This window comes from Stegostoma tigrinum, chromosome 19, assembly GCF_030684315.1.
Source record: "Stegostoma tigrinum isolate sSteTig4 chromosome 19, sSteTig4.hap1, whole genome shotgun sequence".
Classification (NCBI taxonomy): domain Eukaryota; kingdom Metazoa; phylum Chordata; class Chondrichthyes; order Orectolobiformes; family Stegostomatidae; genus Stegostoma; species Stegostoma tigrinum.
The window spans coordinates 21525850-21551282 of record NC_081372.1 but is presented as its reverse complement, the minus strand read 5'-3'; the positions used below and the strand labels follow the sequence as shown (position 1 = coordinate 21551282).

The 25433-nt window shown below is 37.8% G+C and overlaps 1 protein-coding gene across 3 annotated transcripts in view; it reads left to right on the top strand.

The window, feature by feature from the left end:
* Window positions 1-25433, top strand: part of LOC125461459 (phosphatidate phosphatase LPIN2-like) — a 73505-nt gene that overhangs the window by 17468 nt on the left and 30604 nt on the right. For 2 of the 3 annotated variants that reach the window (XM_048550272.2, XM_048550273.2), the window contains exons 2-9: window positions 9754-9954; window positions 10920-11015; window positions 13633-13931; window positions 17159-17266; window positions 17355-17475; window positions 18182-18671; window positions 21554-21653; window positions 23738-23925. In XM_048550272.2, the coding sequence (XP_048406229.1) occupies window positions 9763-9954; window positions 10920-11015; window positions 13633-13931; window positions 17159-17266; window positions 17355-17475; window positions 18182-18671; window positions 21554-21653; window positions 23738-23925 (1594 nt within the window). In that variant the 5' untranslated portion in view covers window positions 9754-9762. Of the gene's footprint in view, window positions 1-9753; window positions 9955-10919; window positions 11016-13632; window positions 13932-17158; window positions 17267-17354; window positions 17476-18181; window positions 18672-21553; window positions 21654-23737; window positions 23926-25433 lie in introns of those variants that run through there. The other variant, XM_048550275.2, reaches the window with a different exon arrangement.

Sequence of the window (25433 nt, the reverse complement as noted above, 5' to 3'; positions counted from 1 at the left end):
TTGAGGTGGGAGGAGGGTATAGGTGGGAGGAAGGTCAGGTTAGGGAGGCGGGGACGAGCTGGGCTGGTTTTGGGATGCGGTCAGGGAAGCGGAGATTTTGAAGCTTGTGAAGTCCATATTGATACCATTGTGCTGCAGGGTTCCCAAGCAGAATACGAGTTGCTGTGACTGCAGCCTTCGGGTGGCATCATTGTGGCGCTGCAGGAGACCCAAAATGGACATGTTGTCTGAGGAATGGGAGCGGGAATTGAAGTGGGATTTTACAAAAGAATCTTGAGTGGGTGGGATCAGGCTCTCAAACCCAAAAGGATTTTTTTTTGCTTTCACTTAGTTAGTGGAATATGCTGGCTGCTGGAGCTGAAAACTTGCCTTCTCTGCTGTTAGAGTGAAGTCTCAGACAGAGAGACTTCCTGTTAAAAAGTTAAAAGGAGATTGTTGCTTTCTAAAGACTGGAAAGAGAGAGAGCACAAAAGAATGATAACTGTTACTGAATCGTCTCTGTCGGAAAGAAGCGTCCTGACCCGAAACATCAGCTTTCCTGCTCCTCTGATGCTGCCTGGCCTGCTGTGTTCATCGAGCTCCATACCTTGTTATTTCAGAATCCAGCATCAGCAGTTCCTAGAATTTCTGAGCGTGTTTGAGATGCTGCTTATATTAAAACAATTAATGATTAGTGGTTAAATAATACATTATCTTGATAAGTATTTCAGTAGAGTAAAGTCATGCCAGTTCTCTTTTGTTATATTTTAGCTGTGTAATGAGAATAAAGTGTGCTTTGATTAAAGCTTAGTGGTGGACCAATTAAATTATGTCTGGAATGCAACACCTTACACTTGTCTTTTTAAAAAAAATGTAAAAGTTTGTGTCTAGGCTATCTCGGTAATACACTTTGTGGGGTGTCTAGTCTTGCTCTTAACACTTGTAATGAATTCTACTGACTACAACCTTCTATCCCAAAACCCCAATCACCTGTTATCCTTCATAGGATGTTATGGAGGTAACCATTGAGCCAACTTTGAATCCATCTTGATATATTCTGTCAGGCTTCTTTTAAAAACTAAGTTTGCCAGATGTGATGTTGTTAAAAGCCTTGCCAAAACTAATATAATTCACATCAACTACACTTTTACACTACCATCAGTCCCCCTTCTTGAAAAATTCAATGACGTTAGTCTAGTACAATCTTACTTCCACAAATGAATGCTGACTGTCTTTAAGTGATGCCTTTATAAGTGGTAGTTTATTGTGTCCCTTAGAATTGATACCGATACTTTATCCACTGTCAAGATTAGACTGAGTCCTATAATTATTCAGTCTTCTGCTAACTCCATTTATACACAAAGGTGCAAAGTTAGCAGACACGTCCTCTCACATCGTAACTATCTGGTGAGAGTTAGAAAATTGTAGTCATTGGATTGATACTTCAGCCAAAATAAATTTCAGAGGTTGTCTCGTAAAATAATGGGGATCAATATGGCCTGGACAGTTATGTGGTGGGAAAAAAAATAGAATCTTATTTAAATATTCTTGCATGCATTCCAATGGGCTATTGATCATATTTCAATGCAGTACCTGTGCTTCAACACGTGTTAAGGTCAGTGATGCATTCTTATCTGATGAATTTATTCCAGAAACCATTTTTTATAGACTGAAAAATTCAATGATTAAATGTTTGAAGTTGTTGGAAACATGCAAGGGGACTTCAGCTGTTGGTAATAGTTGAGTGGATAAGAGTTTCCATTGCATTTGGGTGAGTATGGATTGAATTTACTGAAAGAAGGAAATGTCTTGGAAAAGGAGAAAGATTTGAATCCTTGAAATAATATAAAGGAACAACTGCAAACTTTGAGAATCTAAATATCTCAAAATGAGAAAATACTGGTAACCCCATGTCCTGGCACCAGATTGAGGTTATATTTATATTATATTTCTGTTTCGTGAAATCTTACAACATGGGGAGATCCTTCAACTCATCATATCTGTGCTGTATCTTTGAAAGAAATGTTCAATCAGTCTCTCACCTTTACAACATTGGTCTGAAGCAAAACCTTAGTTATGCATCAGCACCAGTTGTATTGTAAAATTCAATTTTGTTTGTAATTTGAAGTCTTCAAGTGGCACTTGAGGGAAGAAAGATCCTTTGCAGGTTTTAAGAGCCAGCAAGTTGTCACAAATGGTCAGAAGAGTTCATTGTAGGTAATTCAACCTCTCGAGCCTGCTTGAATATTTAATACGATTATGGCCTCAACTCCTCTTTCTCGCTCGCTCCCCAGAAAACTTTAACCCTTACTAATTAAAAATGATTTATATATGACCTTCCTAAAAATGGATATTGTTAGCTTTTCATGTGGTGAAATGGAAAGTGTGCACTTTTATGGCTGTCCTACATTAGTAATTGGTTGCAAAGTGTCCTGCCCCCTCACTGAAATAATTAAAGATGATTAATCCTGCAGATGGTGCACTCCCCTGCTTTTTAGTTATCAAATTTTCCTTATAATGTTGTCAAACATATTGGTGATAATAGTGCAGAACAGCACCATCTAATGGGAAAAGAATAAAACCATTTCAGATCTCGACCTAAACTGAAAATTGTGTGCAAATAATATGGGTTTTGACATTGTTTTTGTCTGTAAAGGGACTCTTTTATGCACTGTGGAGTTTTTCACAACCAGGAGTCTTCTCAAAACACTTGACAATAAATAAAATACTTTGAAGTGTAGTTACCGTTGCAGTATTGCCTGCCTGACTGTATTTCATCTGTATGTGAATATACTTATATTTTCTCACCTACAGGTTTGACTTTTATCTGTTATTTACTGTAACTTCTCAACAATCATGGTACTAGGTGCTGTTCGATTTCCACCTTTGAAACCCACTGGCTCCTGAAATCCAAAAACACTGATTTCTTATCAGAATGCAATTCTTGCCCAACCCTTGTTTATGACCCCCTTCATTGCACCGGCAACCCCTTATTCTTCTGAATCTGGGAATTGTTGTATGAATTGCAGGGTAGTGAAGAGGTAAGGTAGGTACGGACTGTAGTGTTGTCCATTTTACCTTGTTACTCCTCCACATTCATGAGACTACAAGTTATTCTGTAATCAAGCTCAAAACATTTTAAAAAATGGAAGTATGTTTAGGACTGATTTTTATTGCAAAGAGGAACAAAATAACTGAACTTTGAAATGCAAGAGATTCCAAAAAAAAATCACACTAAAATTAAAAGTTGTCAGTAGATTAGTGGTTGATCCTGTCATCAGGGTGGAACAACGTACTTTGCAGTGCTGTCAATGTTGTCACATAGGCAATATGACACGTAGATTTAAAATATGTCTGTTTTTAAAGTTAAAACAATGACTGTATTGAAAGAAAAGCCGCCTCACATACACTTTATTTGAAAGCATTCAGTACCTTATTTTTCATTCTGGGAGTGGTCATTCATTGAATTCCATCAAATCAGTGGTGCAGAAACAGGCCATGATTTAGTTGTTGCTGTTACATCTGGCACCTCGGTTCTACTTGTGTCTTCTAGTTCCCTTGTTTCAGATGCTATGCACGTTGATGTGTATGCAATTCAATTTATTGTTTATTCTTATTGGTTTTATCCTCACTTTTAAAAAAATTCATACTTATAGTTTATAGTTGTTTTTGTTCCTTGAATGTTTCTATTCTTCCCTGTCTCCTTGATTCTACCTTTATTCCTATCCTTTTACTCTCAGACTTGTATGGCTGTGTTTTCATCAGAATGCCTCCTCTATCCCTCTATTACTTTAATATCCAGTTCTAGGGTTCCTGCAGTTAAAGAGCAGCATTTGATAAACTCTGTAATTGATATATTACAAAATTCTTAAATTACTAGAATAAGAAACAACTAAGTATACTATGGTTTGCTATTAAATTTACATTTGTAAAACCCCTGAGAATGAACTGTATGGGGAAAACAAATTTTGGTAGTAGTGGCACCAGTTCTAATATGCAGTACTGTGTACAAGTAACAGTAAAATAACTCCTTTTGAAAATTTTATGAACCAATGAAAAGTGCATGCTAATATATTTGTATTCAAAGCTATTTTTGGAACAAATTGAAAACTTTTGAGTGGACAATTGATGACCTCCTTTATGGATTTATATGTGAATGATGCCAATAATACATTTTAATTGTCATTTTATGCTGCACTGTAAACATTGGGATGGGCTGCTATCACTAACTGTGCTTGGAAAATAAAGCAATATTGTACTGAGATTTAATTGTTACACTCGGCTATAAAACGGCTTTCTGTGAGAAAATCAGACAACAATACAGTTACTGTTCAACTATGAAATGTTGCAGATCTGTTCATTTTGAAAATGAAAGTACATTAATCCTGATTTTCATGTGGGTTGTCAAGGGAAATTCCGTTTGCATGGATGTAGTGGCTGGTTGAGCGTGTGTTTCCCGTATGCTGTCAGTTGTGAAAAATTGGTTTTCAATGTTTGTGAAACTTCAAATCCTGTGTAGTTGGTAAATGATGCTGCACTGATAATGTGGATGGAAGATGTTCTGAAGTTCATTGTGTTGATGTGGGAAGAGTTCCTGACGCTGAAATAGTGTGACCCTTCCTTTGGTCAGAGGATGTTGAGTTTCCAGTTGTGGTCAATAACTGAAAGTAATGTCTGTAGAAGAAGATCTCAAATCTGTTAATCAGTTTGCTCAGCATCAATTTTCTTTCTTGGTTAAAAAAAATGACCCTCTTGTGACATTGTCACCTTCAGTTTGGGTAAGTTATGATTTTAGATTCTTGCAAGGACCTGAATTCATTTACTTTGACCAACATTTGTGTTTCCTACGTTTTAATATAGTCAAAGGCATACTTCAATAAATTCTTTCAGATTAATATTTGCTAGAATTTGGCAGAGTTATTTGACATTTTTCTTAAAACTGCACTGAAAGGAGTGCTTACACTATTTCTGGAGAAACATATTTTTGTAGAGAAAGTGTTGAAAGGTAGAACTTGTAGTGAAAGATCTAACTTGTTTACTTTTTTCTTAAATTTAACCTGAATAGAAATTGCCCTCCTCTTAGTGCTTTCACTTTTATGCTAATTTTCCGTCCTTCCCTCATTCCTCTTTGCTGAAATACATTTCTGTAAGCACCATTGTTACTCTTTGTTATCTCACGCCAGTCTCTCTTAGTCATCTGGTGATAGGTGCAAGAATGTTTGACCATGGCTGGCATCAGCCATGGGAAACTTTTTGGAGGGTTGGTGCAGACTCAATGGGCCAAAAGCCCTCCGTTTACACTGTAGGGATTCTATGAAATTGAGTTTGACCTCATCCTCAGATTGCATACTTGTGGCTCCAGCAGGGATAAGTATTAGGAAGAGGTCATGAACCTGTTCCAGTTTTCCTTTCTATGATGTAAGACACTCAAACCATTGCCATAGCAGCTAAGATAGTCTAGCACAGTAGGAAGGAGGAGTTGAATTTGGAATCACCCTGCAATGTAAAGATACCCTACAGCAGCCTTTTTTCTCCTGCAATCTGTCATCTTAAACCTCCATGCCAGCTACTCTACCCCTACCACCTGCAAGATATGTGACGAGTTTCCAGACATTCTGTCACCTAAGATTGAGGCTGTCTGTGCCACTTCTGTCCTTCTGCTTGATCATTGAGCAAACCTGCTGTAATGTTCCACCATGTCCTACCCTTGGACATGCATTCTTCTCCACGTCCTGACCATTATTTTCCACAAGCCCTGTTTGAGTTTATCTTTTAATGAGACTATCTTTGTGATGCCTTGACTATATTCACACTGAACTGTTGACCACCTAGCTTCCTTTTCTGGTTGCAATGTTTGTTGATATTGTTATTTTTTCTCTCCATTCCCATTCTGTCTCTTTCCCCCTTCAAATATGTTTAATCAACCTTTCACTTTGACCTGTCCTCTTTGAAAAACATTTGTCTTGTCTAAGCTTTCCTGTCCACCTAAATCCTTCCAGGGGTTGTAGTCTTCCAAATCAATGTCGCGCCCCCACCCGACTTCCTTAAAAAGATAGTAAGATTCTGACCATGGCTTTTGCTGAATGAAGTTGGCATTTCATTTGCTATCTTGGATTGTTGGACTGAGTGGCTTCTTTTGAATGAAATGCATAATGCTGCTCTGTAATCAAGCAGACTGCAGTCATTCCTTCTCAAGTAAACCAAACTGTGAATTGGCAATCTGATCTAGTTATTTAAAATAGAAAACAATATTAAATTTTATCTTATTGCCCTCTTTTGTTTCTTTCCTATTTCTCTTTTATTCAATTCATCAGCCGACTCAAAATACAGGCAATAAGTCCAGGCTTACAGCTACTCGATTTTGAAGAGAACTGGCAAGGTTTATGTTACTCCCACTTTTTGGTTGTATGCTTTTTGCCCTATGTAAAAGCAATTTTCCTTTAATATTGTGCATTATATGGTATTGAATTTCATGTGGCAAGTCATGCATGTTAATTTGATGGAATCAGTTACTTTCTGAAAGGTCACCTTGATAAAGGGAAAGATAGAAAACTCATCAAATATGTCATTAAAAATCGAGTGGAGAATGTTGAAATCTATGTAGTTAAGAATCCGAATCAGTTTGAAGCACTGCAGTTATGCTGCCTTACAGGAATAAAAACAGAATACTGGAAACAGTGAGAAAATTTGGCAGCATGTATGAGACAAACAGCTAATGTTTCTGGTTGATGATCCTTTCGCAGAATTTCCAGGACTACTTGGACTCTTCAAAATTGTTCACCTGACCTTTGTGCTGTAAGCAATGCATTACTGTTTGCTGATTGAGAAAATTAGATGCAGTCAGGGAAGCTGAGTGCAAACCTGGAGTTTGGTGTGTGAGGTGTTAGAGTCATAGGTTCATAGAGCAATACAGCACGGAAACAGACCTGTCAGTCCAATTTGTAAAGCTAGTCCCATTTGCCAGCATTTGGTCTATTTCCCTCTAAATCCCTCCTATTCATATACCCATCCAGATGCCTTTTAAATGTTACACTCGTACCAGCCTCCACCACTTCCTCTGGCAGTTCATTCCATGTACGCACCTCCCTCTGCGTGAAAAAGTTGCCCCTCAGATCCCTTTTAAATCTTTCCCCTCTCTCCTTAAACCAATTCCTTCTCATTTTAGACTCCCTCACCCCAGGGAAAAGGACTTTGTCTATTTACCCTATCCATGCTCCTTATGATTTTATAAACCGCTATAAGGTCACCCCTCACCCAATGACACTCCAGGGAAAGTAGCCCCAGTATATTAAGCCTCTCGCTATAGCTCAAACTCCGCAACCCTGGCAACATCCTCGTAAGTCTTTTCTGAACCCTTTCTAGTGTCCTATAGAAGGGAGATCAGAGTTGCATGCTATACTGCAAACGTAGCCGAACCAATGTCCTGTAAGCCTCAATGAAGAGACAAGGGTGGGAGAGGGAGGAGATTTTTTTTCCTTTTGTTTTTGGCCTGTGTGAATAGGTCTTGGCTCCATTTCAGGGAAAGGAGCTAGCTGCTTGGTATCCAGTAAGTGGGTAAAGATTATTTTGTTGAGTTTACTGTAGTATGAAAATTGGTGATAAAGTTAATGACCATATAAAAATTTACAAATTAATGAATAAGGTACTGAAATGACCAATTAAAACTTGAGGATGTTAGGATAGATCATGCACTAAGGCTGCAGCTTTTGGGAGCCCCTGGGTATTGTTGTTATTCAGGGCAAATACGTCTGCAGCATGGTCTTGAAGTCTGAGCATCTTTGTCTCAAAGTTTTAACTGGAGGAAGAATTAGAGACTATGATACATCCGAGAGGCAAAAAGTATAATGGAGTGTAATTTGAAAAATGTGAATTTGGGCAGGAAGAATGAGAAAGCAGAGTATTACTTAAATGGAGAACAGCTGTGGAATCTGAGGTATCTAGGTGTCCTAGTGCATGTGTCACTGAAAGTTAGTATGCAGGTATAGCACTTAGTAAGAAAGCAAATGGGATGCTCTCCTTAATTATGAGAAAAATTGAACATAAAAGTATGGATGTTATGCTTAAGTTATAGAGGATATTGGTTAGACCACATCTCAAACACTATGTGGAGGTTTGGCAAACTGGAGGTGCAGCTCATCATATTCCGCCTTGGGAGCCTACAGCCCAATGGCCAAAACATGGATTTTACCAGTTTTAAAATCTCTCCATCCTTGGCCTCATCCCATGACCAACCCACTCTCACAACCGCCCCCAACTTCCCCTCCTTAACCTGACACAACCTGTTTTGTCTCCCACCTATCAGCCCCTCCCACCTCACTGGTCAATTCCCACCACTCCCTACTGGTACCCACCCATCACCGTCTCACTACCTTCCCGAACCCCACCCCTCCTCTCTACTTATTTCTGAGCTTGCTTCCCCTTCCCTATATCTGAAGAAGGGTCCCAACCCAAAATGTCAACTATCCTGCTCTGCTGCCTGGCCTCCTGTGTTCCTGCAGCTCCCCCCTGTGCTGTAATGGAAACATTGCCATGGACAGAAAAGAAACAAATCTGTGCTTTGGGAGCTGATGTGCTGGAAACAATTTTAGCTGTTAAGATATGTACTGAAACCTTCCATGGATATAATACTATTGAAAAAAATATTTTTTGATTTCAAACTTTTTTTGATACTAGAAGCTTAAGTTTGTGCATGGAAAAATGACAGGGAATTTTGTCATTGAAAGAAACCTCGGGCACTTTGTGGTCAAAGTATATGTTACTGTGGTAATGCAAGAATGATAATGGAGCAGTTGTTTATCCTTTCCCCAGTGAAAATATCTATCATAGTGTCACCCACAAGAATAGTAATTATTGCAAATAGCTATTAAGAGTTTTCATCCATGGTGGATTAATTATGCCATTAATAAACAAAAACAGTGGATTCTGAAATACTGACAAATATTTGGGTGTATAAGATGTTAGATGGATTACTTTAACCAGATTTTAGGACATTTCCACAGAAAGTATGGAAGAATGGAGCAATTGTTTTGATGATAACACCAGGTTGAGACAAAATTGAGGCTTTGAAAGACTATATTTAATCTAGCACAGAAATCTCAAGGGATATCTAATAAAAATTCTCAATTCTGAGAAGATGGACAGTGACTTTTTTTCACAGACCACTGTATAAGTAACAAAATTATGATTTTGACTGCTTTGTGCTTTTAATCCAATTTCCCCGTGCAAAGGGTCATGAAAACATCCGTTCTAAATGGCTCGGCTTTGACAGTCAATCACAATAAATAAGTTTAAAGGAATTCAAAAGAAATAGAATCAAAATTGACACCAACAAAAAAGAATTAATATTGCCACAAGCACAATGAGCTGAAGTGACCACCTTCTGTGCTGGTACTTTTATGAATTTATTATTTCAAATTTGTCATTCTTTTAGCTAATTCAACATTAGTTGGAAGCTATAAAAATCCTGTCTTGCTGAAGAAGAGTAAATTTCTGAGAAAGCCTGATTCACTTTGATAAAATCTTAAGGTTGTAGTTTGTAGCAAATCCATTAATAAGCCCAGGAAAATGACGAAGTATTGCACCAAATTCGCCCAAACTTCAAAGACATCATGCAGAAAGGATTTGTTTCCCTCAGGTTAGATTATAATTTGATCATTCGGCATTCCTGATTTGGAACCTATTTTTAATATGCCATTTAATTTATTGACCACGAAGTACTATTATTCAGAGACATCTGACGTATAGTCCCTAATTTTTCTTTTAATTTTATTTCAGTTCCAAACCATGAATTATGTTGGGCAGTTGGCTGAGCAGGTGTTTGTCACGGTGAAGGAACTGTACAAAGGACTGAATCCAGCTACCTTGACAGGATGCATCGATGTCATAGTAGTGAGGCAGCCAGATGGCTCATACCATTGTTCACCCTTTCATGTTCGTTTTGGGAAGCTTGGGGTACTGCGATCAAAAGAGAAAGTGGTAAGATCTCTTTATATGTTCAATAAATGTTGATATAAACGAGCTATGTAATAGACCTCAATTCTTGAACGAATTGCTCCAAAACTTTACACAGATGGTCGACGAATTTCAAAATAAAAACCTGCACTTAGAATTTCTGGAAACTAGCAATAAGTTGATATAATTCTGTCATTTTAGTTTCTTTCTTTACTAAGCCTCCATTTTGTTGTTCATTATCCAAATGCATAGGATTGAATCTTGTTTCAAGTTATGTGACAGAAAATGTTGAGTAATTTCATTGACCTTTTAAACTCTTCATAATTTAAAAAATTGCTGTGCATGTTTAGTGAACCAATTTTCATCAAACGTTTGCGTTTCATAATGATAGATAATGGATTTTGATTTTTAGATGATAAGAGAATTGAAGTTTCAGTTAATGGCAGCTTTCGTTAAAGTTATTTTTCTGAATCAGTTATGTTGTTGGAAATGATGCAAGTCATTATTCTGTTGCAAGTAATTAACATTTGTATACACTAATGTGTATTTACATTTAGAACCTACACTTCTCCTTTCTGGAAAATGGAAATACCTTTTGAAATATTCTTGAACAACTCAATAAGTAAAGTCTTGTGCGATTGTTTTTTTTTTAATTGTGTAACCACGAGCTGCTGAGGCTTATTTCTGTTCAGGCTGAAGATTGGTGCTTGTTTTTAATGTAACAAGTATGAGGTGAGACTTGAAATCATTGAAAATGAATAGCATTGTTCTGAAATAATTCATCTTTATTGGCTGTGTATTATATTGAAGCGCATATACATGCCTCTTTGTACTCTTAAAATATCCTTTAATACTAACCAAGCAAATCAGTCGTATGATTTTGAAGCATCTGACTTTGAATGCAGATTATCGTTTTGCTAGATCAGGCATTTGACTGAAGCCATGAAACAATGAATGAAGGTTATGTACAATTTTTTTGTTTACTTCAGGTTGATATTGAAATCAACGGTGAACCAGTAGAGCTACAAATGAAGCTTGGAGACAATGGGGAGGCTTTTTTTGTGGAAGAAACTGAGAAAGATGAGGTATGATGCCAATTTAGAAATAAATCAGGTATCACCTCCAGCAGTTAAACTTTGGTGTTCCATATTTCCAACGTATTCACTGTAAACTAATGCTGTAAATGTTGTACTGATGGGTGTAAAGTGGGTGTAAGCAGTATCTTCTGGTCAAGATCATCAACAGTTGTCACTGTTATATGATCTGCAGCTGGTTTTAGTTCCTTTGGTTCTGATTCAGAAAAAACAAAATCTTAAAAACAAGGTCAAAATTATGTTGACTAATTCCAATAAACTTGTCAAGAATAAATTCATAGTTGTAATAATTATTCTCTTTGGGATTTTTGAGAACCAAACAGCCTTTTTTTCCCTCATACTTCTTTGCTGATTTTATAAGCAGGAGTTAACATTCACTCTTCAACTGGATTGTGCCTAATCAACATCTTTGCTCTACTTCCTGCTGCTGTGCTGCATCCATTAATGCAAGATTTATCTATCACCTCGAGAAATGTCTAATTCTGCTCTCATGAAGAATAGCAAATTGATCTGATATAGTTAGTGGTTATTTAGGAGATGGAGTTCCAATTTTTCTGCTACCTTTTGTGCTACTTGAATTTTTTTTTCTAAAATGCTTTACGAAGCCTCCTTATTTTTGATAGGTTAGCTGAGTTGCCTGGAGGACAGGTTTGTGATGGAGAGTGACGCCAATGGCACTGGTTCAGTTCCTATGCCTGCTGAGTAAAGTTGCCATTAAGGTCTCACCTTCTCAGTCTCAACCTTCATCATAAATGTGGCGACCCTCAGGATAAACTCATCACCAGCTGTCTCTCTGTAATAAGAGCAGTGTACAGTCTGCTAGGACTATGGTGATTATACTTTTACTGCTGTAGGATTCCAAGTCTCTGAGGAGCATTGAGTGAATGGAAAGGTGCCTTTCCTATTAGTGGAGAGGTTAGCAATCAGTGGGCGCTATATTACGAAAAGCTAGAAGGCTATGAGTAGATTTGAGCATTTTTTTTCTTCCACCATTTGAGAATTGTGGAAGATGGAGCCACTTGTGAAGAAGTGGAACAGTCAGAAATACTTGTAACATTTAAGATGTATTTAGCTAATCGCTTGCATTGCGAGAGGCTCTGGAGCTATGGGCCAAGAGCTAGAAATTAGGATTAACGTAGTCAGATCTTTGCAAATACAATGGACAGAATAGCCTCCTTCTGTGCTGTAAGCATCTGAATTTTGCAAATGGTTCCAGAAATAAGGGACTTCATTTCAGTGAAGCGATAAAATTGAAATTGTTCCCCCTTTTACACAAAAGGTTATGAGAAGATCTAACAGCATTAAATAAATTGTTGTTGATAAATCAGGAGAATTCATAATGTTAAAAATGTGAAGTTTGTAAATTTCTTTTCAACGAATTCTGTAATTTCAGGTAAAGTAGAATATCCTGGGAAAAAAATTGTTTGGTAGGAGGTAATATAACGCCAACTGCAGACCAGGTGACCTAATGACCAAGGATTGGTTCAGACTTGTTGAGCAAGATACTTCTTGCACTTGAAGCAAAGGCAAGAACCCTGGCAAGTTTTCTGCCTCTTGAGTGGCTGAACAGAAAGTCAGAGAGAGAAAGAGGTTTGATATAGTTATACAAAGGGTTGCAGAATGTCTGAGCAGCGGGGAAAGTGCCCCATCCTGTGGTTGACAAGGTAGACTGTAGGAGGAAAGACTGTCTTTGTCTCTGGTTAAAGAGATTCCTCTTACTGCAATTTTAAGGAATCCAGAAGAATTATCCTAGCGTGAACAGGGAAGCAAAGAATTACTAGACATGCAATTGCTAACAGTCAGTTTGGGACTCTTCAGAATTTGGTGATTTTTAATGGACTCTTGAAATTAATATTCAGCAAAACCAGGACAAGTCAACCTGTTGGAAGCTGAATGCAGTGCTGGACTCTGTAGAAAGAAGAATGTAAATAGTAACTGTGTTGAGGATTTTTTTGGTTATTTTGAAAAGATGAAGAGGAGATAACTTTTCTGTAGTTTACAGCATGAGTTGCCTACCAGTTGGCTTAGGTGGTTGTTGCTTTTTTAAACTTCATTCATGGTGAATTATGATTAGAGTTCTTTGCCTGAAAGATTGGGGAAATTTTTTTAAATAGTACCTTTATGAAGGATTTGAATGAGTAGTTGAGAGAAAAAAGTTATGGGGAGAATGTAAAAATGTGGGACTAATCATAAATCTTTCACAAAGATACCACATGCATGATGAACTGAATAGTCTCTTGTTAATAATATCCTCAAAAAATTATCTGAATTAATCAAACAATACTATGTTATCTCACGCTGATCACATTATAGTGGTTTAAGTGCTAAATGTCTATGATCATTAGGAACTTAATTTCTCTATCCTATTCTTATTATGTTATGATGTGCTTTAGAAAATTTCCAAACTAATGACGATTCTATGAATGTGCTATAGAAAATTTCCAAATCTATGGTGACTTTATGACTCAAGAAATCTTTCTATCCTCAGACCCAGTTCTCCGTTCCTATTTGAAACTCATTCCTAAATGAAAAAAAAATTAATGATGTGACAGGCAAGGTTCACCTTGACCAAAGTACTGCTTTTGCTCATAGTACTTTTTTTCCATAGGGGATCGTTCCAACACACTTGACAACATCACCGATACCAGTTGAAGGAGCTTATTCTGCAAGAGAGGCAGATTTGACAAATCCTGAATTAATTCAGAATCCGGAACTACCCAGCCCATTTAATGGCACAGAAATTGACAACACTGTAAATAATACTTCATCCAAAAAGAAACGACGTCGAAGAAGGAAGCACAAACCAGAGAATTCAAAGAAGGATGATCAGGAGTCCTCGTCGGATGAGCAAGACATACCTGACATGGACATTATTTCAGAGGAACAGCCGCGATGTGTACCTACAAAGTAAGTTATTGTCAGCCTTTAGGAACTCTTCTATTGCAATGGTTTTATATATTTAACTATTTGTTATTTATTACTGTGTTACTCACCAATCTATTTCAATGAAACATGTCACAAACGTGAAGGCTTCTATTAAGCCTCTCATTAATCTTCTCAAATCCAGTGAAAATAGTCAGATTTTCAACTCTTGGTATAATGCCATGCTGGCAGATATATAATGTACTTTTCAATTATTGTATTTTTATCTTATTAAATAAGCCTAAGGTAATACAATTGTGCTTTTATTAATGTCTTATACAAGGTAAAAGTACTGTTTAGCTTTGCTTGTTACTACCTCTGTGCCAAACCTAAGATACTTTCCTATTTTATGGTTCTTGTGTACATGCAATTAAAGTTTAGGTACTCCATTTTAAAATATTACCACAAAATCTCAGAATTACTATCTATTTTCCCATTCTTCCGAAATTTGTCACTTCACATCTTTCCACTGCATGTGCCAGTTATCTGCCAAGTCTGGTCAAATATATCCTGACTTAGTAGTACAGAACTTAAAAATTGCTAAAATGAGACTTCTTAAGAAATTTAAATGCTGATATGGCAAGGAGACCCTGATTGCTAGAAGCTTCCAGTACACACAGGTCTGAAATAGTGCGAGTCTGACTGATTCTAAATTCGTTTTCAGCATTATTCTTCACAGTCAGCTGCGTATGTTAATACACAGAGCCAGGTTATTTGCAAATAATGAGCCTGTTTCAGCCAAATAGCTGACAGCCAGTTAATATATCATTTCTTGGGGCAATTTCCTGACCAATCAGGGACAATCTACCTATTTTAAAATTTGAACAAAATTTGCAGTTAACTGCCCACAGTATTAATGGCTGCATTCTCCATGGCAAATCCCAATGCTAAACAGTGCCCACTTACCAACCAATTACACTGTTTTCTCATGCAGTACAAAGGTTGGTATTTCCCTTGAATTAGCATTCTGTGAATTGGCTTGAATGCAGGATGAAAAGTTTTGATAAGATATGTCCTTTTTTGGCAATACTCTAGTTCTACACTACTAAATGACAATTTGTAAAACATTATATGAGATACATACAGTGCCTTAGAATACTTCACTTTGCAATCCAATGTCCATGATAATGATAAAGCAGCAGCAGAGGAGAGTGGAGCTGAATCCAGAGGTGAAGTTCTGGAGGTGACATCACAACTCAATAAGTGACGTAGTCTTCGCTGCTCAGGCCTAGAGGTGAGAGTGTTGTTTAGAGAGATAGAGAGAGTATAATATACTCTTGTCATTGCAGTTTGTGAGGAATAGAAAGTGTAAAAGCAATAGCAGCAGCAAGATCAGTGGCATAACAACTGGCTCCTTTGTACGCAGGGAAGGTTGACGTGTAGGGGAATGGTAGTGATAGGGAGCTCGCTAGTCAGGGGCACAGATAGGGGTTTCTGTGACTACAAGCAAGCCTCCAGCATGATCCATACTGGTACCAACAACGTAGGCAGAAAGACAGATGAGGTCTTGCAAAGGGAATTTAGTGAGTTATGTAGGAAGTTGAAAAGGAGGTCCTCTAAGGTTGTAATCTTGGCATTACTCCCTGTGTCATATGCTAGTGAGGCCAGAAATAGGAAGATATTACAGTTGAATGTGTGGCTGAAGAGCTGGTGTAGGAGGGTGGGATTCAGATATCAGGATCGATGAAAACCCTTCCAGGGAAAGTGGGACCTGCATAAGAAGGATGAGTTGCATTTAAAATGGAGGGGTACCAATACCCTGTAGAGAAGTTTGCTTGTGTCATTTGGGAGGGTAGCTTGTCACCGCAGGACTGGCAGCTCAACTTTCCAGGATTTGGATGCTCCGGGCATGATAGAGACAGGTATAAAAAGGCTGATGGAACTGCAATACTGATGAAGAGAATGTCACAGCTATACTAAGAGAGGACATCTTGGAAATCTTATCCAGCACGGCAATATGGGTAGAACTTAGGAATATGAAAAGTGCAAACACAATGATGGTGTTTTACTGTAGGACCTCCAGCAGCCAGTGGGAAATAGATGGACAAATCCATAAGCAAAGATGTTAAAGAAACAGGTTTGTTGTAGTGGGTGATTTGAATTTTCCCAATATTCACTGGAACACCCTTAATACCAGGGGCATAGATGGGGCAGAATTTCTCAGGTGCCTCCAAGAGGGAGTCTTGAAACAATATCTAGGAAGTACAACTCAAGAACGTATTAGACCTTGTATTGGGGATTGAGCGTAGCCAGGTGATTGAAATTTCAGTGGGGGCGCATTTTGAGAACATTGATCACAACTCTGTAAGTTTTAAGATAGTTATGGAGAACGATAAGACTGGTCCTCGTGTGAAAGTGCTGATTCTACAGTATTAAGCAGGAAGTGTAAAAATTGGATTGGGGCAGTTGTTTAAAGGTAAATCCACATCTCTTAAAAGCCATTTGACCAGAGTTCAGGACTAGCATATTTCTGTGAGAATGAAAGATGAAGATGGCAAGAGATGTAACAAGTTTAATTGATGAGGTAAAGGAAGCATATGTAAAGGCTATGAAACAGAAATCAAATAAGACTTTTGAGGCATATGAAGGAAGCAGAAAAAAAGCTCTTAAACAAGAAATTAGAAGGACTAAAAGGGACCATGAAATGCCCTTGGCAAGTGGGATCAAGGAGAATCACAAGGAGTTTTATATGTATATTAGGAGCAAGGCGGTAACTAGGATAAGGATGGAACCACTCAAGGACAAAGGAGGGAATTTGTGTGTGAAGCCAGAGGGAGATTTTTGAGCAATTAATAGAAGTGACGGCACAGTGACTCAGTGGTTAGCATTGCTGCCTCACAGCACCAGGGACCTGGGTTCGATTCCACCCTCGGGTGACTGCGTGGAGTTTGCACGTTTTCCCCATGTCTGCATGGGTTCCCTCTGGGTGCTCTGGTTTTCTCCCACAGTCTAATGATGTGCAGGCTAGGCGGATTGGCCATGCTAAATTGCCTGTAATGTTCAGAGATGTGTAGATTAGGTGGGTTATGGGGGGATGGGTCTGGGTGGAAAGCTGTGATGGTCGGTGTGGACTTGTTGGGCTGAAGGGCCTGTTTTCACACTGCAGGGATTCTATTTAAAAAAAAGGTGTAAAGTTTATTCTTAACCTAAAATATTCTCTATATTATTGAAAAAAAATAAATGCACCAATCATGATTCTATCTTTCCTACAGCAGTGAAATGTGTAATTTCTTTTCTGAATTACCCAATAAAGATTCAAGCACCTATCACTCTCGAGAAATCTACCCTTATTCAGATGGTGAATGGTCTTCTGTCGAGAGGTATGGTTACCGAAGTTAGTTTTTTTTTAAAGTTTCTTAACGTTATTACAATGACGTTAAACTTACGGATCAAAATGTCTTGTTTTAGCTATTCATACTACCGAATTTCATCACCAAAAAGTGACTCTGAATTGTTTGTAAAATCACATGAAGGATCCTTCATGGGAACAGAATCTCGGATGCAGTGGACGTGGGGAGGTTTTCCACAGGTATGGTATCATCTGGTAATTTTGTCAAATATTTATGTTACGTCAGTTTGTGCAATTTGTAATTTTTTTCCTGTAGCTATATTAAAAAATAAATTCAGTCGGTGATTGCCAATGCCCCTCGTTAAAGCTTGCTATTTTTCAATACATAGTACCGTGAGATTATTTTGTCTAGTCAAGCAATCATATTATTTAATATTGAACCAGGCCTGCATAGTACTTTTCAGGCAGCTGCATGACTAACCACCAATGTGATGAATTTGGAATATTGAACCTTGAACAAAGAACCTGTAATTTGATTAACCTCTTTAACTACTTAGAACCATATTTTTGAAACTAAACCGCATAAGGATAATGCAATACAATGCAAGGAAAGATTTTGTAAATTTTTTTTATGTCTATTTTTAAGTATTTGAGTTCTTGTTCGCAAAATTTTTTTTTCAAATCTTGTTTGATGAAGTAACTGCATTCTTAGTTTCAGATTACCAAACATTTTAATGTTGATCATTTATAGCACAAAGAAAACTCTTACTTTTACTGATATATAACTATATTGTAGTAATGTAGTGGACACCATTTTCAATATTTGTGAAGAATTTCTCTTGCACAAAAGTTAAAAGCTGTTGACTTGTACTTCAATGCATTTACAACAAAACATGTTCCACTCATAACTTAATGACTGTATAAAGAAATGGCATTCCTCTTATAGGTCAGTAAAATGGAGAAGTCTGAGCAACCAAGAGTAGCTACCATTACACCTTCTGAGCATACACATTTTCGAGTCATCACGGATAGTAGCGCAGCAGATGGAACTGCTTGCGATTCCTCTGAAATCAATAATATCATAACCGTTTTCAAGCCTCAGCCTCGAAACCAAAGAAGTCCTCCATTGCATGAAACATCCATGGTACAGACAGCTCCACCCACAACAGAGACAGCATTTCCAAAAGGCACCTCTTGGACAATGGAACAAGCAGATGTTGTGACGGAGACTTTAGAATCAAATATTGCAGGCCAGTCATTGCTGTCAGAAACTATTGAAACATGTACATCTGAATCTCAAGGCGTTGAAATCTTTCAGTACGCTCCTCAGCAAGAACCTGAGAGTCCAACCACTTTAGAAAGTAATAATAATCCAGCCCAGCAGACTTTATTCCTCGATACCAATGTAAAAACAGAAGAAATAGATAAAAAGAAAGGTAATGTAAATGTAAGAAGTTTTTTTTTCCTGTGGCTTTTTCAAAAAGTATACATTTTCTAGAAATGTGTACTTTTTTACTAGTTGTACATTCTACTTAACAGTAATAATACAAATAAATACATATAATCCATATTTATTTTCAGTAATATATTGCACTTAGAGCTATTTTGCATTCAGTTACGATATCAATATTGGGATTTGAGATTTTCATAAAGCACCACCGAAAATGAAAATAAAAAGATTTTTGCTTGACTAAAATCTACGGAATTTCAAGATAACCTGGTATGGGTGCATCATTTTTCAACGTCTGTAATAGTAACAATTTGGATTTGTACAGAGTCTTTAACATAAAGGAAAATCTCCGAAGATAATTCAAAAATTGCTGAAAGATCGAAGATCGAAGAAGGAGGTAACTGGAGGGTTACTAAAACTTTGCTTAAAGACAAAAGCTTTAAGAAAGGTCTTGTGGGAGGAGTACCGGTGAAGTTTAGTTAATGAATTCTAGAATGTAAAGCTGAGGCTTGAGAGAATTCTTAAACGGTTGGGACCAAAGGAACATATAGTTCTTGGAGATTGGAGGAATTTCAAAAATCTTGTGAAAATTGGGTTTTTAAATTTTGTCGCAGTTTAAAAAGTCTCAGTTTGGTTTTAGCTTTATAACAGGGTTATATTTGTTGGAAACTTCAGCTTAGCTAACGTTATCTGAGATGGCCTTTAGTATAAAGGATTAGACTGAGTGAGATTTTTAAATTGTGTTTAGGAGAGCTTTTTGTGCCAGTATATATGCAGTCATACTTGAGTTGGGGCAGTGCTAAACCCTAGTCCGAGGATATGAAGCCAGTCAAGTATTTGAAGTGTCAGTGGGTGACTGTTTTGAGAATAGTGACCATAACTCTAAGTTACAAAATCTTTAAGGAAAGGGATAAGGATAGTGTAGGTGTTAAGTGTCTAAATTTGGGAAAGCATATTTCAATATCTATAGTCAGAATTTGGCAAACATAGTTTGGGTGCAGCTACTTGCAGCTAAGTCTACATTTGCAAATGGGAGTCTTTTAGTGTGTGGTTGCCACGACAGGCAACTTATTGTGCATTCATCGTTATACTTCTGAAGGTGGTAGTGAGCAAGCCCTTAAGAATTGCTTCAGTTTATTTGGTGCAGGTTCACCCACAGTCCTGTTATGTAGAAAGTCCAGTAATTTGATCCAGTGACAATGGAGAAAAGGTGACATAATTGCAAGCTTGGATGGTGTGTGGCTGGAAGGGGGACTTCTATTATGCTCCTGCTTGGACACATTGAAATACGCATTTTAAGAATAATTTTTTTGTCCTGTTATTTAGAAGGGTATTTTGCTCATTTACTAATACAGTGTCTTCCAAATACACGGGAGCTTAATTGATTATCTTCGCTCGTTTTACTTTTGGACTTGTACTGACCAGACTTGTGATTATATATTCAGTAAGATTTTCAAGTTAAACTGTTGCAGAGTGAGAAGTTGTGAAAGATCGCAAACAATTATTGTTTGTAAATGTGAGATAAGTGCATAACACATTATGCCCTGTTTAATTTTAATGAGAGATGTAGAAAGTAAGAGAAGCACGAATATTTGACTGTCGCTTTCAGTCTGTATATCTTCACCCTGTATGTGCCTTCTCAAGGCATATTCATCTGTTGTTTTGCTTTATGAATTTCGTTTAAATCCTGTGGTCAACAAGTGACCCAAAACCAGGGGTGGATATTGAGGACACTTGCATAATTGCTTTGACCAATGTGCTGCTTCGCCTTCCTGTTGACCCTCTATCTTTGTCTCCTGTTTACCTCATCATGTCCACCCTTGCATATCTCATGACACAAATGCTTGTAAGATCCCAATTGATCCCTCTAATTTTCCCGGTCCCAGACAAAAAATAATATGGGAGGAATGCTGCAACAGGCAAATTTGAGCTTCATCTGAAGCTTCATTTTTTTGGTTTAGAATCTTGTTTGTTGATTTTATCATTGTTTCAGATATAGTAGGAGCTGTAGATGTTGGACAATCTGAGATAACAAGGTGTAGAACTGGATGAACACAACTGGCCAAGCAGCATCAGAGGAACAGGAAAGCTGATGTTTCGGGTCCAGACTCTCTCCAGAAAATTTTCTGAAGAAGGGTCTAGACCCGAAACGTCTTGCTTTTCTGTTCCTCTGATGCTGCTTGGCCTGCTGTGTTCGTCCAGTCTACACCTTGTTATCTTTGCTGATTTATCATGTTCTTTTCTGCATTGTACCTATATTGACAACCTCAATTTCTGGAAATCAGTAGCAGACATTGAGTTAAGTCTTGGGCATTATGTTTACAATTGAGACAGTAGCTTCGACTGATACCCCATCAATTATAAGCAAGTGAAGTAATGAGGTGTTGTACACCAGGATCCTAACAGAGTAAAATGGTGAGGCTGTGTCTGTATTCAAATTGTTCAGAGTTTCTTGGTTGCAATGAAAAAGAAATGCTGTTGTATGAAAAAAGGAATATTGACTCTCAAATGCAAAGAACTACTTTATTTATTAGGTCCTTTTTGATATGATTTTAAAACTGGAATTTTGGGCAAAGTCACGAATTATTGAGTTGATGTAATCTGTTCATTCACTGTTAAATTAAAACTTGAAGGTTTAAATATGTTTACGTAAGCAGAAAAATGACAACTGTTGTACTTCAGTCTTCAGTGTGAATATTATAGAATTTTGGTTCAAATACCTTCTTCTAAATAACAATACTCTTTCAAGATAATGCATAGTAGGTACTGGATCATTATTTAACTTTTAACCTTGTATATTTATATATTTTTCGAAATGGCAAACACAAATATGTAAGTTTGTGCATGTCTTTTTGTGTTCTGGAATAGGTGGACCTAAAAGAAACCAACATCTGGGCCCCTGTGATATTTATTTAGATGACCTACAAAAATTGGATCCTAATATTGCAGCTCTATACTTCCCAAAGAGGTACTGTGATTAAACACATAGAGAAAAATAAATTTTGTGAAAAGATTGTGCAGAAATTCACCTTGTTGCTAAACCTAACGGCTATTTTATGCAAATTTTTTTGTTTGATAGCTTTTGACAGACTTGCCATCTTGTCATGTTCTGAGGAGGGTCACTGGACCCGAAATGTTAACTCGGCTTTCTCACTTCAGAATCTGCCCAACCTGCTGAATTGTTCCAGCAACTTCTTTTTGTGGTACTAGATTAATACTATTTCGAGTAGTCTACAAAATTGTCTAAAAGAACTATGCACAATTTTAATATTCAAGAACATGACATACTATCCCAGAACAGAAAACACAAAAATAGAGATTGCTGGAAAAGCTCAGCAGGCCTGGCAGCATCTGTGAAAGAAATCACAGTTAACACTTCGGGTCCAGTGACCGAACTTTAGAACTGATTGGAGCTAGGAAAAGGTTGGTATTGTTGCTGAAGCTGGGGTGAGGAAATGGGGAGGAGTAACTGATAGGTGGGGATGAAGCCCAGAGAGAGGTCAACAATTGGGCAGACAAAGGAATGGATGAAGGTCAACCTGGGAGAATCAATAACTGCTAATGGGGTCTGTATTAGCTCACGATGGGTTATTTGTGTTAGGACCCTATGTGATAACAAGACCCATGTGTGGGAATTGGGGTAAGAACATAAGAGAAGATGCTCTTGCTGTAAAATTATTGAACCCGATAATTGCATCCTGAAGGCTGCAGGATCCGTAGAAGAAAATGAGATGATATTCTTTCAGTTTTCACTGAGCTTCTCTGGAGCACTGCAGCAATCCAATGGCAGAGATGTTGACCAGGAACAGGGTGGTTTGTTGAGGTGGCAGACGACCGCAACGTCAGGATCATTTTTGTGGACAGAACATAAGTGGTTCTACAAAGCAATCACTTAGTCTGTGTTCCGTCTTCCCAGTGTTGGGCAGACCATAATGTGAACAGTGAATAGGTAAATCACTGCTTCACTTGGAAGATGTGTCTGGGACAGTCAGGAGGGAGGCAGTAAACAGGTGGATGCTACACCTACTGATATTACGAAGGAATATGCCAGGGGATGTAGGGAGTGGAGGAGTAGACCAAGGTGCCCTGTAGGGAGCAGTCCCTACAGAATGCTGACAAAGAATATGTCTGTGGTGGATATGGCTAATGGATGTGGATGCTGATGGAGTGGTAAGTGAAGTATAGGGAGACCCTATGCTTTTGTGGGAGGGAAGAGAATGGATGAGGGCTGAAGTGCAGGGAATGGGTCAGACGTGGCTAAGGACCCTGTCAACCATGATGGTGGGGAATCCTCAGTTGAGGAATGAGGGAGACATTCTGTAGGCCTCTTCGTAGAAGCCAACATCTTTGGACCAACTGTGATAGAGATGTGTGTGTGTCTGTGTGTGTGTGTGCGTGTGTGTGTGTGCGTGCGTGCGTGTGTGTGTGTGTGTACACAGTCAAGGTAATAGTGGGATTTGGTGGGTTTACAGTGGATATTGGTGGCTAGTCCATCCCCAGAAAGGGAGGAGTCAAAGATGAATTAGTTGAACATGAAAGCAGGGTGGAAATTGGGAGTGAAATTGATAAACATTTCCATTTCTGGATATGAGAGGCAAGCAATACTGATAAAGTCCTTGATGTACGGGAGAAAGAGTTGTGGATGGGGGCCTGAGTAGGACAGGAATGAGAAATGAGACTGGTATAACTGGGGCTCATGCAGGTATCCATGGCCACACCTTTGACTTGAAGAAAGGGAGTTAATGTTTCTCGTGGTACATGTGGTGTTGTTCAAGTGCACTTTGTCTCCTTGGAAAGGTAATCAAGGATATGTGATTAGTACTTAGCATTACCACATACCATTTGTAACATGGTGGCTCTCTTCTGGATTTTGATGTTAATACCATCAGTGCCGGATGAAAGAAATCAAATCGCCATGCTCCCAAATATTGTCATGAGAGACCTTTATAATTGAGTTTGCTGGTGGATGTGTAATTTATCTTTTCATCAGATTTAATTTTTATTTTTATTAATTTTGTCTCCTGGATTTAACTGTTGCTTTTTCCTTTTCAGTGAACAGGAATCAAGCTCTAAACAGTTGAATGAATTTGGTACACATTCAGAGTCACAATCTCCACAATCAGTAGGAAGTGCAGGTGCAGATAGTGGGACGGAATATCTGTCTGATTCAGCTAGTGAACTCCCAGATGTAAATCTATCTCTGTGTGGTGGCCTCAATGATAACAATGAGATTTCTCAAGGTAAAGGCTTAAGGTGGTTAATTTCTGTAGTCTTTCTTGGAGAATTCTAATATTTTGTATTGTTTTCATTATGATAACTGTTTCACCTAACTACTGTTCATTCAAAATACGTTGTTTTTCCATTTTTATTTTAAATATGATTTACTGTATCTTCTGCATTCGGTATTCTCTTTGTTGTGCTTAGCTAACCTATGTGAAAATTCTTCTAAACCTTCTTTGAAATATTTTGGATTATTTATTAAAATATCTACACACCATATTAAATACAGATGCAAATGTTTTTCACACTGGCACAATACTCCTATTTGCAGGTCACACAAGTTTTCAAAACTGCCACGTATGCAATCTTTTTCTCTTTACTGACAAGTTTAGAACAGTAGTGGGAGCTGCTTCGACGCTTCATTAGCATTGATGATTTGGTGTTTGTTGTTATTGTTAGGGGAAAAATATGTAATGATTTTGCCATAGACAATATTGACTTTGGTTCATTAAACGTATTATTAATCACTACTGTTTCTTTAAGAAAACTAAATGGAGTATGCACTCTTTGTGTTGTCAGTCTCCAGATTAATTTATTGAATCTGTTATTAGAAGCTGGTTTCAATAATGCTTAGCATGAAACTACTGCATTGTCCTTAAAATCCATCTAGTACTCATGTCCTTTAGCTAAGTGTTGTGAGCAAAGTGAGGTAGGGGTGAATCAAGTCCCCATGTTGCACCCTCCCTGGTTGTCTGCAGCAGAGGTTTAATTTTTTTTATTGACTTGTGTCTATACCTTTCTGCAATTAAAATATAGCCAACTAATTTTTACTGTTGCAGTATGATACAGTATTTTCTTGACTTTACAAAAAAATGCAAGTTTATTACCTGCTAACACTGAGCAAAAATAATAAAGATGTGGCACACATGCGTATACATGCATTAAAAAGGAATAGTGTCTGGTATAAATGGGAGATAAAGGAGCATCTAATTTAATGTCCTTTGGGTGCCTTTGCATTATAAAGGTTTTAACCTGAGGTCATGTTTGGCTAGTTGGATTCTTGTATTGTCAGCAGGAGTAAACCGTTCACTCTTGTCACCGAGTTTCTTTTTCTGAGAGACAGTGTGTCCTTCAGCTTTTTTCAGTTCTGCAGTCTATAAGAATTAGAAAGCCATTTGGCTGATTTGAGTCTGCTCCTCAATTCAATGAGATAAGGTCTAATCTAATATCCTCAACTCTGCTTTCAGTGAAAAATCCGTCTCGTCTGCTTCTGCCATAGAGCCTGTTGAAATAGCAATTTTTGGATATTCTGACTGCAGGTGATAGCTTGCCTTCAACATGTGAAGATTCTCATGATTATGAAAATCAGATAGGAGATGAGGATGCTTTCACTGCTCCCTGGGAGGATCTCTGACTAGTTCTGTTACCCTTGGTAATAAAGGGTAGTGTAGGATAATGTCTTTTGTTGCATTCATGTTGGTTTTCATGAAACCTGGCTGAACTGTTTCATTTTTAGTTTGTGCTTTTG